We start from the raw sequence: 15,272 nt of genomic DNA on the forward strand, positions 1-15,272 counted from the left end.
ATAGAAGGGTATTATTAAGCTATGGCAAATGCTTTTAAATGGTAAAAATAAATGTGGTTTCCTTTTGGAAGCTCGAAACTAAAACGAGCTATGTATATCAATGTTAATCAGGATGCAATAAGTTAACTCATTCTGAAAGTCCGCAAAGAAATTGGCACTTGGATAAACATCATTGAAATCAATTCTGCTTAGCAAACCAAACCTAAATCCCACTCTATAGCTCTAGCCTATTTAAAAATTTTGCAAGATTAGAATGGAACTGACTTTATTCAATTCTCAATTTTCCTTTTAAGTAATTATTTAATTATTTTTGTATTTTTTATAATAATAATTTATTTTCCTTTCTCTTAATGCTAATGGGTTAATGCCATTTATTTTACAGCAACAACAAGCAGCATGAGGCACAGCGTGTCAAGTGAAATGAAAATGCGACTGGCGACTGGCGACGACCTTGAAATCAATTTGTGGCATGGTGACGTCATGCGTCAACAATAACAAACTGGCACAACGAGAAATGAGACGAGTAAAAACAGCTGTTTCATTTACACACTTGTGTATACACAAATATGTTCCAAAAATAATACACAATACCATTAAATTATAATGCAACTATGAATTTTAGTCAATTTCTATGCATAACTCAGACACTGATTGCACCCACAAGTAATCTTCAGTTTTTTTTTTTACTAATTTCTTTTTCGACTCAGACGTTTGCTTAAATTTTTGGCTTCGGCTAATTTCCTCATTTTTATGGCCACAGAAAGCGAAACCGGTTTGTCATGTTGTTCTCTGGCTAATAGAAGTGCGAATAATTAAGCAACTAAAATAAAAATAAAAAAAACAGCAGACAACGTTGAAATATGCGTGTGTTGGCACGATGTCGCAAATATCTCATGTACATAAAGATTTAACCTAGAGACATTCAACTTTCATGAATATTAAATCTATACATTTCACATTACCATCTTTAGCTCGAGTAAGGGACAGGAATGAAAATAATTTTTGTAAACAATTTTAATTGTTAATTTTTGATCAATAAATAAGTAATACCACTTTGTTTAATCAAAATAAAATCATATAAAATACAATTAATTTTCAATTCTGTTTCAAAATTAATACCAATACACCTAATTGAATTTTTTATTAATAAATAGGTTATTTGTAAATTTGTACTTTTTTATTTTTAAATAAAATTTTAAAATAAAATTGAATATAAAAATTAGTTTTTTTTCAGGATACCTGATTCAATGTTAGTATATATGCGATTTGTTTAATTGAATGTTTTAAACTCAAAACTTTTGATTTGAGAGTTGTGTGTCTTCTTTAGTTATAAATGTAATGACCATAGAAAGTTGATATCTACATGAATATTTATTTAGCTATCAGGGTTTAAGAAAAAAAAGAAGAAAAACATAACAAATGATTTGATATTTTGAATATTGCATTCATTTTAATACATTTGGTTGTGTGTTTTGCGTGTAGAAAAGTGAACATAAAATCAACGTCTTTTCATACGCTGCAATTAGTGTATCTAAGTGTCTGTCTGTGTGTTTTTATATGATATATCTACATAGCTACATACATTGTTTTGTTTACATCAAATTTAATTAAACATAATAAATACATATCTAAGCATATAATTATTGTATATTTATATATATAAATATGCATATAACAGATAATATATCCACTTGTTACGGCTATACAAAATTGGGCCTCTCTCTCTCTTTACGAAGAACAGAAGTTGTCCAGCAGATTTAACAGTACAAGTAATACAAAAATACATAATGAATAACCCAATCACAGTAGCTAAATACAAGTGATGCCAATAATCCTTCGATCTTCCACTTGTCGTAATACAAAATGGGTTTCGTTTTTAATGTTAGATACAAATTTCGCTAGATTTTGTCGAGCCAATAGCAACTTTAATTCGATTTAGCGGAATACGGACTGGTGGATCCAACCGAGGGCGGTGTAGGCGTGGCACCGCTACGTATTCCATCGCCTTCGCAAACATATTTGCCTGCAAGTAAAGAACATTTTAATATTTACAATCGACAATTAATAAAGTCTTGCTTTATTGTAAATACCTGAGACAAAGCGCCGTTTGACCAATGACAACCGATAGCCACTGCCCTGTAGCTCAAATTCGATGCCCGATAAGGTGGTGCCCTCACAATTGAACTGCGTGGCTAGCATTGCCGGTGTCGAGGGTCCATCGTTGAGCTCGAGGCGTGCCCGGAGCGTGCCAACGCCACCATCCTGTGAATTCTGCGATATATCCGTAAAGTTCCACACCAAACGATTTGATTCACCCAACCTTAAAATATATAGGCAAGTGAGAGGTTTAATAGATACATTTGTGATGCCTTATGCAAGTTTCAGATATTTTGGTTAAAAAAAAGAAAAAATTACAAAAAAACAATAAAGTACAAAAAAAATTCTAAGTAAGTATAAAAATGGAGAAGCAGAAATTTAAATAAGAAAGGACCGAGTCCAAAAGCGTGCTTATAATAATAATATAATAAAAAGCGAATCCTTTTCAATAGTAACGATTACATATTTACAATTCATACTTTTAAATAAAATGATTGACCATGTTATGTTATTTATTGGATGTTTTTTAGAGTATTTTTGGAAGTCATTAGAAAAAAGTATATCCTCATCTATCATAATTAATGTCTTTCCAATTGTTTTTCCTAATTTAAATTTTCTTGTTACACTTTTTCCTAATTTTAGTTAATTAATTACAAATTTTCTATATTTGTAATTCTTTTAATTTGTAAAAATTCTTGTAGAATTTGCAGCTGCATAAGTGCTTACCAGGATGAATGTGGCTTCGACTGGACATTACGCACAGATCCATTGACCGGCACAGAGAGTGTCACATTTAGCAGAGGCGAAGCGCTGGCCATGGCATGGTTATTGTACTTGTAATCAACTTTCAACGCTGTATAGCTTGACTCGCATTTCCAATAGCTGACCAGCTGAAAGGGACAGGAACTGGCACCCGGCTTGGTGCGCACCTGATACTTGAGTATGTCGACGTTAAAGTACGAGGCAGTCGGATTCTTCTCCGCCTGCCGACGCAATAACGCTGTCAACGCTGGCATATTGAATTCCAGCAGCGTGCTCATCGCGCTTGACTGTTGCCGATCTCTGTAAAAATAATGATAAATGCACAATTAGAGTAGTGTAAGAGTTTAAAGTGTACAATTTACTTACATCTGGACCAGGGAGCCATTCGGCACGAGGTTGTCCAGATTTTGTACTTGCTTAATGCGAAAGCCCAGCTTGGCTGGATTTGGATTATTGGCTAAAAGACCGGCAATGCCGGCTGGGAATGATAGCATCATATCACCGGATACCTTCACCTGGCAACGCGACTCATCGCTGCCCCTGAAATAGGCGTGTATAATCTCATGGAATGCAACCGCCAGCGGTATTGTGTCCGATATGCCAATTGTCAACGGCGACGGGCCTCGGGATGAGCCCATGCCTCCAATGGCGGTGCGAAACTCCAGACTACCAATGCTGTCCGCCCGATTCATCGCCGGTGTCGGTGCTGGTGCTGGACTCATGCGACCACGTCCCAAACTTGATGCTCCCGCTGCCGACGCTGACGTACCAATCGCAATCATATCCGAACGACGGGACGGCGGTCGCGGTATGACAATGCTGCTGCCCCCAGCCGATGTGGGCGTTGGTATCTGACGACCCGGCGGTTTACTTAACGTGGCAGAAGGTGGCGCCGAGGAGCTCATCTCGCCCAACTCTGAGAATATATCGCCCAGATCCGCATATCGATTGTGGCTTGCATTATTTGCATTGTTATTGGACAGCGTCGGACTTTGAAGTGGCGCATACGGATGAACGCTCGCCGTTGGCGTTGAAGCATTCGAAATCTCCGGCGATTGCTGACGCGATACAGCCGCACCGCGTGCTCCTCCTTGCAGCTGTTGGCTGTGGTGCTGTGGATGATCAAATTATTTAATGCATATTACAATTTTTAATCACTTCTAAGCTGTTAAAAAAGAGTGTCAATTTAAATGGAGTGATTTGCAATTAACAGAGTCTAACTATGTATAAGTAACTCTAAGTTTTATTACAAAAAGCTTCGTTTTCTTTAAATATCACAACTAATCTGACAAAATTCGGGTTTAAGTCGGTCTTATACATTCTGAACAAATATAGCTGACATAAGAAGAATTGGATGATAGTTAAAAATAAGTATGAAAATTTTTGTTGCTTAGATAAATAGATAGATAGGGATATCTTAAGAATATTTTATTTTTTTGAAATTTTTGGGGCATCTAAACTTTAGATTTTAGATTCTAAAGACTTTTGTTACTAGGCTTTTAGCTTGTAATGAGGTTTTGTTTTTCAATATATTTATTTCTTCAACTTGCAGTTTAGCTTTCGTTTCGTGGAGGACGTGTCGTTTAGTACGATAAAATTTTTTAATACTCAATCCCTTTATTAAAAATAGTACACTTTTGAGAAAAGGGTTAATTTAAAAGTTTTGGTGGCAAACTTGATAAAAGAACGATACGTTGTACGGTGAGTTTACTTTCACAAAACTTTCAAACTTAATAATTCCATAACTGATAACTTACCGCAAATACTCCAGTGGGGGATAGTGAAATGTTCTCAACCGTAGCTCTTAGCTCATCCACACTGGCTGAAATGGGAGCCTGTCCATTGTTTAGCGGCTTAATCTTGACATGAATTCGACGCTTATCGTTATCCGAATCAGTGTCTGAGTCGGAGTAGAAACTGCCAGCTGCTAAAATTTTTAAAACTTTGAGTATACAATACAATGTTGAAAATGCTTTTGGCTTACATTTATCATGTCCCTCCTCCCAGGCGATTTCCTTTGCTGGCTGTATGCTAAATCCTTCGTCATCGACCTCATAACCGCCACCACTGGCATTTGCGCCACCAGCCGCGGTTGTCGTGCCCGCAATTGATGTGCCCGCTGCACCAGCTCCCGCAGTGCTGTTGGCATGAGCCAGACCATTTCCACTGGCTCCAGCTCCAACTCCGCCACTGCCGCCCATGCTGCTCACGCCCGCGGAGTCCACACTGCCTTGGGCCGAGGTTGCAGACAAGGCAGCTAATCCACCTCCAGCACTGCTGCCACTGGAGTTTTGAGTCTTCATGCTCCTTCCATGATCATCATAGTCCAACAAAGTATTATTGGCCCGCTCCACGCTTGAAAAGAAATGCACATGTAGAGCATAGATTTATTTATGCCCAAATGATAAGCTCACCTGGTCAAACGCTCCTCCTGTTTGTTATGGTCAGCGGCCTCGTTGTCTTTCTTCTTCTTTGACTTTTTGGTTTTTGGCTTGTCGCGTCTACTACGCAAAATGCTCGAAACTGTAGAAAGAGTTTTCATGAAAACTTGTTTAGTTTTTAAGTGCAAAAATAGATTACAGTGGACAACAATTAAATATTTCAAATTGTTATAGACCTAGAGGATTCACAAATAAACTCAAACACCGCCATAAAGAACATCCAATGATTAAATGAATTTGTTAGAATCTTGGGTAAATTGTAATATATACAATACATGCATGAGAGAGAATAGGTATAAATAATAGTGTAAATAATAGTATAATTTTGATGGGATTGTCTTTGCTGAGATAGGGTTGTTCACTTTACTTTCAATTTGGCATTTTCATTTACCCTGAGAATTCGATGTGAATATATTTAAAAGTGACGTTGTACGTCTGGACGTTGTTGCTGTTGATGTTGTTGTTGTTGTGGTCGTGGCCCCATTGTTGCCCACTGCAGTCTGTTGTTGTTGTTGCTGATGATTCAGATGATCTTGCTCGTTTAATGATTTCGATAATTGTTGTTCGCTTGTCGTTGCATTCATTTGCTTTCGACCAGTTATACTTGCAGTTGGTGTTAAGATCTCATGCGTTCCATGTGGTTGCTGTTGTTGTTGCTGATCTAAAGTTTTGATTTCAATTAGTTTGATCGGTGGTGCATAGATGATCGAGTTTATATTGAATGAATTCTCATTGAATGAATGAATGATTGGTGTTCGTGTGTAAAGCGTAGTGAAATGTAAGTTGTTAGGGCTGTTAATATATGTAACGGTGTGCATGAGTGTTAAGTTATTAAATATTGGATATTGGCTAAGTGTTTGAGTGTATAATTTAAATCAATACCATTGATAACCATAACATAAAATTGAAGACAATTACTAAAATAAATATTCCCTGTCATATTTACAATATCAAGCATGAGTAGAAAAGAATTTCACTTTAAATATTTGTTCGAAATGTAAACCTCTTGACATACATTGGGAAGAGCAAAAAGGTAAGGATCATATCAGATGTCGTAAAGATGATAATAATAGTTATCTAAATAGATAGATTTTTACATTAATACAAGAGTCACAAATACCAAAGCATACAAAAACATAAAAACAGACTTGAAACCTTATAAGAAAATTAAGAAAACAAAAAATAATAGAATGAACCTTGATTATCCTGATGCTCAGAGTTAGGGGAATTTGTGACATTGGTGGTGAAATTGATGGTGCCAGTTGTTGTTGTTGTTGCTGTTGTTGGTGGTGTGTTGTTCGTGTTCGAATTGACGCTTGTTGCTGTTGTGATGTTCGTGTTGTTGTAATTGTTGTTGTTGGAACTGTTGCTGTTGCCAGGCATACCAAAATTCCCAGTGACCCCGCTGGCATTTTGCTGTTGTTGTTGTTGTTGTTTGCTGGCTGTTGGCTTAAACCATGAACGCAGACTTTTTACCGTTGAGGTTGCAGCACTCGCAGACGCTGTTTGTGCGCCAAGAGTTTCCGGCGATGTGGGTCTTGGTGATGACAGGCCACCGCCACTGCCCAGCATTGCATCATCCGCATAGGGAATGCTGCCACTTGCCCCGCTCCCACTGCCCAGCGATATGCCAGCCAATGCATCGCCAGCGCCGGCGCCACCTCTCTGGTCCATGGACACTAAACTGCCCGATGCGGCTGCAGCGGCGCCGCCGGCACGCAAAGCCGCCTGTATGCTGGTCGCCGAATTCGAATTGGATGCCGTGGCAGAAGCCTGCTGTGTCTGCAGACGTGAACCTCCCGGGAGGGACACAAACTCCAGTTCGAGCATTTCTGCAAAATTTTAATGTTGTTAGTCTACTTTCAATTTTTATAAAACATTTCATTTTAAATTCTTATTTACAAATTACCGAACAATAATTTGGTTTGTATTTAAAATTTGAAAAATAACAACTATAGCTAAATTGTTTATCAAAAAGAATAAACTCTTATTTTTGATTTGAAAATAAAATATACAGTATATATTTTTTAATTAAAAATACAAATAAAATATGATTAACACTTATTTTTTAAGTATTTAAGATTTAAAAATAAAAAATCCGTATTACCCATTATTTTTTATTTTAAAATAAAAGTTACGAATTATATAATTATTCATTTAAATAAAATTTAAAAATGAGTATTATTCTTAAAGCAATTTTAAATTATAACAATAATTGTGTTTTTTTTTTTTAACATTTAAGGTTCCAGCATTCAATATGCATTACTTACCAGGTTTTTCGAGACCCGTGTATTTGTTTAACACGAACTGCTCAAGCAGTTTATCCACGGACATATCCACGAATTGACGCTTGAAATCCGAGTGCACTTGTCCGACCATATCGTGATTATTTTGCAGCATTTCCAAGTATGTGGAAAGAAACTCCTTCATCTGGCGCAAATGCACCTCCTCGATCTCTTGAAAGCGCTAATAAAACAAAGGATTGAATTATTTAATTTCGTAATAATTAGATAGTTTAATTACCTTGCACGTTTGTGTCATGCGTCGCTCAAATTCGTTTTTAATCGGATTATGCTTGTCGAGCAGCGCTTTGTAGTCCTCCTGCAGTTTCTTCAGCTTGCTTTCCAGTTTCTCAGCATCCTTGTGCGAACCGTTATCCTTGCGCAGCTTCTCCAGTTCAAGCACCTTGCTGGCATACAAGTCCCGCAGCTTTTGCACAGCAACCGTTGATGTTTGTATGGCTTGAACGCACTCCAGTGTCTGAGACTCCTCATCCTTGACACACTTGTGCTTCTTGTGCAGCTCATCCGCATATTTGGCCACATCCTTGACCAGCTCGGTTAATTTCTGCACCATTTGCATGTGCAACGTGGACAGCTTCTCGGCCGAGGTGCGCAGTATGGTCCACACGGGAGCAAACGTGCTGTTCAATGTGCCCGTGCTGGCCTTGTGAGCCAACTTGGACATCATTTTGGAGTTCTGCTCCTCAATGTTTGACTTTTCGCGCAAAAACTCCGACAACTCTTTGCTGGCCACCAGACCAAACTTCATATTATGATATAACACATCGAATCCATTGTTTTTCTCGCCCTGCACAACAATAATCTCAGTTAGCAACATAATTAACAAATTAAATGTGTTAACCTACCCAAAAATAATCATTAAAATCCACCGTCATTTTGAATGCTTTCTTTTAAATGCGCCTATTTAAATTAATTTGTAGGCTTTGCCTTTGGTGTTGCTTGTGGTGATGTTGCAGACGGCTTCTTAGCTATATAATTGACTTGGATTCCCAATTTCTATGCCCTAGTGGCTTACTGAGCACAGTGTCACAGCTGGCAGGCTGGTAGGATTCATCATCATTGTCAGTATCGCCTTCAGCACGGTTAGGACGCATTGATAGAAGGAGCTTTTCCTCTGCGACTGCAAATACAAATTAAAGCAGTTAATTATATTGTACTGGTGTCAAAATTTCCCGATATCATTCCGCAAAACCGCTGCAAACCGGTTTTGAACCGACGCCGAGCCCGAGAAACAAATTACATTAATCCTATTACCCTATTTTTATCATTTTATTTTGTTTTAGATTTATTTAGAATCAGTGAAAAAATAATAATAAAAGTATTAGCTTATGTTAGATTCCTAAGGTTGAGAGTTTTTCAAATTAATAATTTTATAGGCTTCAAAAATTAAGAAATTCAGAAATTAAAAAATAAAGATTTCTGCACGTCAAATAGAATATTTTATTAATATTAATACATGATTGATTTGAATTGTTCACAATCTCTAAAATCTAGAGTATAAGAGTAGATGTTGAAACGATGATTCTCCTTATAGTTCGGCTTGCAACTTGGCCATTTCCTGGTCAATTCGCTCGTCCAGAGCACGTGTTAATATGGTGCAACAATCCTTGATAGCATGATATATAATATTCTTGATCTGCAGCTTATCCTCGTGATTGGTATGCGAATGCGAAAGACGCCTGAATTCATGGGTGAGATGATAGCAGTGTGTGATGTTCTCCGGCGAAACAAAGTCCTCGGCTACCTTGATGCAGTTGTGTAGGTTCTGGACCTGATGTGGTGCCCCCGCTGGTATAAATACGGCATCGCCCAGGCACTGAACAATGGGATAACCCTCAACGCCATATTCTTTGAAGAGACGTGCACGCAACTTATCATCGAGATACCAATTCTGATCGTGTATGGGATCATGATCCGGCTCAAGACGAAAGCCTTTCTCCAATGTCACACGATTCAATAGATCGCGTATTTTGTCCGCATCCCTGGCTGGGAATATGTGCCACAATGCGCCCGGCAACACGTCCGGCGATTGGCAGCGTGCACGGGTGATATAATCACAGCCGCCCAAGGCAATGGCACGCTGTGTGGCCGCCAGTTGTGGCTTGCTGTCCTCATCCGTTGGTATGCCCACATAGACCATGATATTGACGGCATCGGAGATGTCCAGATGTAGATTTGTCGTGCCCTTATCCGGATGGAGCGCCGAGCCATAAGCATTGTACATCTTTGGTCCCAAATCGGGTGGCACAAACATTTTGGGCAAGCAACTGGCAATATTGAGATTCCCAGTGCGCAGCGTATACTCGGGCATGGGCAGACCACGCATTAGATCCGCAAAGCGAGTGGGCAAGATCTCAGCAAAGTCATCGCCTGGCGGCCAATCCTTGAGCTTGAGCAGCATGGGCTTGCCATTGGCATCGAGCAGACGCTTGTGCATGCACTGAAATCCCTCCCAGAAGTGACGCATCGGTTGATTCGGCACCAAATTCCCGTTGAGGCAGTTGATCAAATCATTTGGCTTATCACCAAAGTCATGACAGAAGGCCTGTGGATGCCATAGATCCAAATTAAGCGAACGCGCCACTTCCGATATCATAACAGGTTGTCCACATTTCCATACCTCCTGGTACAGCACACGATTGTCCGGATGCATTGGGTCCGTGAGTCGCAACAATTTGCCATCGCAGAGCCATTCATGGGGAACTCCCGGCGCCAGTTGGGTTGAATGTGCCAGTGTCATGGCGCGTGGAGGCAGGAAACGTCGCAAACCCGCGAGTCCCTTGCGTAGAAAGTTAATATGCTTGAAATTGTCAAAGGCGCTCGTAATTGGATCTTTGCCGAGTCGTTCCTTCTTCCAGACACGTCCTGGCACATAATCAATGCCATGTTGTCTCGCAAATTCCAATTTCTTGGCATGCAACTGCTCCAAACGCTGTTGCTGCTGCAGCGTTTGTGCCGTTGCCAATGAGGAGGCGCTGGTTTGTTGCATCAACTGCGACTCCTTGATCATATCCTGTATGAGCTGTGTCAGCTGCTCGTCCTTGACTTGCTGCTTGCTAAGCAAGCATCCACAAACCTGTGGCACCTGCCACAACATGCGCACCTCGTGCAGCAGTCGCCCAAGCACATTTAAAGCATCCCCTGCAATAATCTGAGTCAACATTAATTCGGAGAGCGAGTGTTGCTGTTGCTTATCATCGGTGCAGAGCAGCCACTGGTATTCATCGTGTCCACGCTGCGTCTCAACGCGTCGCTTCACCTGCAGCCCCTCCTTGCGATCCTTGAAGCAATCGATGCACACCCCAAATCCACACTTGCTGCATGTCCAATGGTAATTGAAGAGCGTCGTATCGCATACATCGCATATCTCCCGTATACCCTGTACTGCCTTCTTCCATGCAATTGTCCCATCTGGATTCTCGTGCAGCTTCAGCGCTTCCGCCTCCTGACGCCACAAATAGCAGAATTGATCGCCCGCATGCAGCAATATATATCGGCATACTTGTATGTCCATATATCCAGCAGTCGGTGCTGTCTTTCCATCTGGCTGCCAAATGATATAATCATCGCTTGTCGGCTCCTGATAAGGATTGGGAAACCCAGCAACGTTCAATTCTCCAGCCGCATTGTATTGCAACCGTCGAAATTCATAGAAGCGACAATAGATATCATTGTTGTTGTTGTTGCTGCTGCTGTTGTTGCTGCTGTTGTTGCTGTTGCTGTTGTTGTTGCTTGGTGTGGACAGTGGGGCATGACGACGACGACACTCGCGGCACTTGGGTATGGACGTCACTGTTGTGGATTTCTGCAGCTTAAAGCACGGCAAGTGCTGCAAAAAGATGGCACAACTGCTTCGATAGTTCTTATCGAGTTCTTGCTCCTCAATACTCAATTCGATAGCATTGTTTTCATTTATCTGCTGCGGCTGCTGTTGTTCTTGTTGTTGTTGTTGTTGTTGTGGTTGTTGTTGTTGGGAATCCATATTGCATATGCGGCTTGCCTCATCTGTGCATGTTTCCAAATTGGCTCGCTTGCTGCTGCTGCAATTGTTGGTGTTGGTTTCATTCGATATATGTATCTCGATTATGGATTTGGGCTCCGAGCGTGATGATAGCGATGTTGTGGACAAGGCGCGTTTACGACAATTGTCAGCAGCATTTGATGGCAGCGTTGCCAGACTTTGATTTTCTGATGTTGCTTGCGACATTGCACTGTGCACGCGAGCGTTCAAAGAGAAAGAGAGAGAGAAAAAGCATAATATGAACATCTCATAATTAGCCAAGCTTATTACAATTTGTATTTGTAGCCGGCTTTATTATGCACTTGGTATTCGTTTCCTACATTTTGTGGTTGCACATTCGCGATCGTTATCGATATTAGTTATCGAGCATATCACTTCATTTAAATGCTCATACAGTGTTGCCATGTCAGCTTTTTTCCCGTCAAATCTGACGTTTTTCGAATGCGGGAAAATTTGTGATCTAGCGGGTGACGGGAAATCTAGCTTTTTTGAAAGTTGCAATGTCTTGTTTTTTCTCTTTTGTCTTTTACAAACATCTAAATATCAAAGCATGACATTACTTTAATTAATAGTTGCTGCAAAAATTGCTTAAGGCTTTCACAATTTTTGATTTGCGAGCGCACTAATATAAGATGCCTAAAATACAATATACACAAATGACGCGAGAGACCTTGATGCGTGATGCCTCATTTAAGAATTGTCTATCTTTTGATCCAGGGACGCGAGAAAATGTTATTGCAATTATTGTAAGTCCACCACTAATTCAAAACTGAGTGATTTAAATGTAAAGTATTTCAAATCAATTGGGACAAACGAATTCTGTATAGCTGAGGGAGACGATGGTTATGCTGAGATCGAAAAATGCCTTTCATTACTAAAATAATAATAAGAACAACTAAAAAAGTGTAATGGCTTTTTATCTGGATTTTTTAGTTTTTTCTAGCTTTTTGAAAATGTTAAAATAGCTTCTTCCGGCCCTGAATAGTTGGCAACACTGTGCACATATGTGTGTGTTAGGTGCGGTGTTGCCAATTTAGCTATTTCCCCGCTATATCTAGCGGGTTGCAATTGGCAAACGCGGGAAAACTGTAAAATAGCGGCAGGCGGGAATTATAGCTTTTTTCCAAGCAAAGTGGAATCAACCAATATTGAAGAGATTCTGGTCTAATACTCGAACGTTCACCTTATTAAGTGGTCCAATTTAAATACCACAATACTTTTGGGCCAAAGTGTCTAGATGCAACTGGAAATAAAAGATTTTCGGCACTGCACTCAAATGAACAATGTTTAAACTATACTTCGATATAGAATGGTTGGTCAAACATTAAACTCAATTTTACACATAAGATACGGACTACGCAGGAAAGATGAATGCTGTCATAATTATGAAGTGCCAGCAGTATGCTTAAAAAAGATAGGGGCCAATCAGACCTACATAAGTTCAGCTGCAGAAGACGATATGATGACGAGCTTGAGAAGTTTTCAAAAATACTGGATTAAATCAATAAAAAATATCGTTTCCCTGCGTTTTTTTTTTCTATTTCTAGCTTTTTCAAAGGCTAGTTTAGCTTTTTTATGACCCGTAGAGTTGGCAACACTGGTTTTAAGAACTGTTACAATTACTGTTCACTTGCACTTTCTAAACTAAATTATTTACATACAACATTATTAGTGGTAATTAGTTAACAACTGACATTGTCTCTATGATTACCTGGCACAGAAGCAAACCGTATCCAAAAACAGACCTTAATAATACTCAACATAAAATAAATAATCATAAAATTGTATATACTAAATGTCTAGAGTTTAGACTCGGCCAGATCGACCTACAGATAATTTATCATTAAATTAAATATATGTACGTATGTATATACACATTTAAGCACGTACATATACACATACATACATAATTGTGGGTCTGATAAGCTTAATACAATAATGCAAACACCCCCAATATAAAAACGATCGAATTAGCCATTATCACATAGTATATAAATATACATACAAAATGTTTTCAAAGATAAAAAATATTTACTTCCTACTGTCTTATCTTTGCCAAGCGCTTTAGTTGGCAATTAACAAATATTCTGAAATATATGTACATAATAAGTATGTATGTATGTAGTGACCAATTAACAACATTGTGAAGATTTGTCGCCTTTTCTTGCTATCTCTCTCTCTGGCGCCTGCAACAAGTGTCAGTGTCATTTGCAGCATATCGATAAGTTCTATCGATTAGTAGAGTGAAGGTGTGTCGGGGTCAGCTTGGGTTGGTCTCTTATAACGGCTTTGGTTATATAAAAAGCAATGGACTCATTCTGATGAGATGTCGGAGAAATAAACCTTGGATGATTTAGCACACTTCCACACTGACACACGCACATAAATGCCCTTGTGGCACTTGCGATAATGTTTTGGGCGTGAACCACAACGAAGTCGCCGCTGCCTTTAGCTCGTCTTATCGATGTTTTGGAGCTAAATATACACACTAACACATTCACACTACACTCGCACTCGCACACAGCATGTGCAGCAAAAGGAATTACAAATATAAATGAACCATTTAAAAGCTTGTCTTGCATTCAACTTGTGCTTGCCCTCTGCAAATAGATGAATCAATTCAGTTTCTGTACACTCTTTCATTGACCTTTCAATTTAATTGGATCCAACGGTATCTTATTTATTTGTCGCCATTGAAGACGTTAGTTAAATCAATAAAAGATAATTGCATCGACAATGGTAATATGTATGTGTGCGTTAAATGTCGTAAGAACAAGTACTCAATGCTCCCTTTTTGACCCTGTACTTAAAAGAGTACTAAGGGACTATTAATACATATGTATGTACAAGCATGACAATACTTGGCTCACTTACCCTCCCCCAAAATTATAATTTTTGCTAAATATTACGACATAACGCCCATGATATCTTAAAAGTAAAATATTGTTGGTTTAAGCCGTCTGATAACACGCAGAATTGCTACCTTTTTGGACCGTAAACACTCCAGCCGCACGACAACACTGGCTTGGAATTACTACATCGGCACTCACCCTACCTTAACGTTTTGTTTCGTCAATGGGTTGCATTTTTTTGCACAACTAATTTCAGTCCATTTATAATAATTCAGCTCAAGCTTCTAAGCAATTTGCGAATTCACTTTGGATTTAGCCACTCACTTAGCAGCTGCCCATCAAATACGGGGGCTTTAGAATTTTTATCAATTTAAATTGTGTACTTAATATAACAAACACACTAATACATACAACTTGCCCACACACATTCAGTTGAACGCTCTAGCGTTCCAGCATACCAAGTATGCATATATATCTATGTATGTATGTTTGGACGCATATACATACGTAAGTGTGTGGATGGGTCAGAATATAAAACAAGCAATTTTTCACGGAACAAACTAAACACTTCTGATAACGATTTCAACTTACATTTTATTCTTGAATATTACCAGCACACTTGCACATTCGATTTTTAATATTTGACATTTAAATTTCAGACTATTACTGTATGGAAATTTAACTTTTCTGCATCAAAGCGCACATACCACTCACATAGCAAAAATTATTTCAAACTATCGACTATATTATCGATAACAACGATATTATCTCAAGACAGTGATGCTTTTCTGTATTA

General features: G+C 39.0%; 2 protein-coding genes across 3 annotated transcripts; both read right to left on the bottom strand.

Annotated features, from left to right (window-relative positions):
* Window positions 1–1,420: 1,420 nt before the first annotated feature.
* Window positions 1,421–15,202, bottom strand: LOC117792219 (F-BAR domain only protein 2). Of its 2 annotated transcripts, XM_034632272.1 has the most exons (13): window positions 15,068–15,202; window positions 8,449–8,723; window positions 7,824–8,390; window positions 7,571–7,766; window positions 6,497–7,132; window positions 5,692–5,961; window positions 5,274–5,382; window positions 4,844–5,214; window positions 4,617–4,783; window positions 3,226–3,971; window positions 2,824–3,159; window positions 2,091–2,320; window positions 1,421–2,023 (listed from the first exon to the last, which is right to left on the bottom strand). In XM_034632272.1, exons 2-13 carry the CDS (start codon window positions 8,476–8,478, stop codon window positions 1,926–1,928), a joined length of 3,756 nt encoding a protein of 1,251 aa, XP_034488163.1. In that variant the 5' UTR covers window positions 8,479–8,723; window positions 15,068–15,202; the 3' UTR covers window positions 1,421–1,925. The 2 variants fall into 2 exon arrangements, with proteins under 2 accessions (XP_034488163.1, XP_034488162.1); XM_034632271.1 differs by lacking the exon at window positions 5,692–5,961.
* Window positions 9,020–15,202, bottom strand: LOC117792220 (lysine-specific demethylase 3B). Its single transcript, XM_034632273.1, has 2 exons — window positions 15,068–15,202; window positions 9,020–11,814 (listed from the first exon to the last, which is right to left on the bottom strand). The coding sequence occupies exon 2, from the start codon at window positions 11,808–11,810 to the stop codon at window positions 9,132–9,134; it is 2,679 nt and encodes an 892-aa protein (XP_034488164.1). The 5' UTR covers window positions 11,811–11,814; window positions 15,068–15,202; the 3' UTR covers window positions 9,020–9,131.
* Window positions 15,203–15,272: the final 70 nt, after the last annotated feature.

The sequence above is a fragment of the Drosophila innubila genome (genome assembly GCF_004354385.1).
Source record: "Drosophila innubila isolate TH190305 chromosome 3R unlocalized genomic scaffold, UK_Dinn_1.0 2_E_3R, whole genome shotgun sequence".
Classification (NCBI taxonomy): Eukaryota; Metazoa; Arthropoda; class Insecta; order Diptera; family Drosophilidae; genus Drosophila; species Drosophila innubila.

Bases quoted from the DNA above. Each gene is read 5' to 3' on its own strand.
- LOC117792219 (XM_034632272.1), bottom strand. From the start codon at position 8,478: ATGACGGTGGATTTTAATGATTATTTTTGG. The intron at 7,767-7,823 runs GTAATTAAACTA...TTGTTTTATTAG, and splicing joins GCATGACACAAACGTGCAAG to CGCTTTCAAGAGATCGAGGA. The intron at 3,972-4,616 runs GTAAGTTATCAG...GATCATCCACAG, and splicing joins CCCCCACTGGAGTATTTGCG to CACCACAGCCAACAGCTGCA.
- LOC117792220 (XM_034632273.1), bottom strand. From the start codon at position 11,810: ATGTCGCAAGCAACATCAGAAAATCAAAGTCTGGCAACGCTGCCATCA.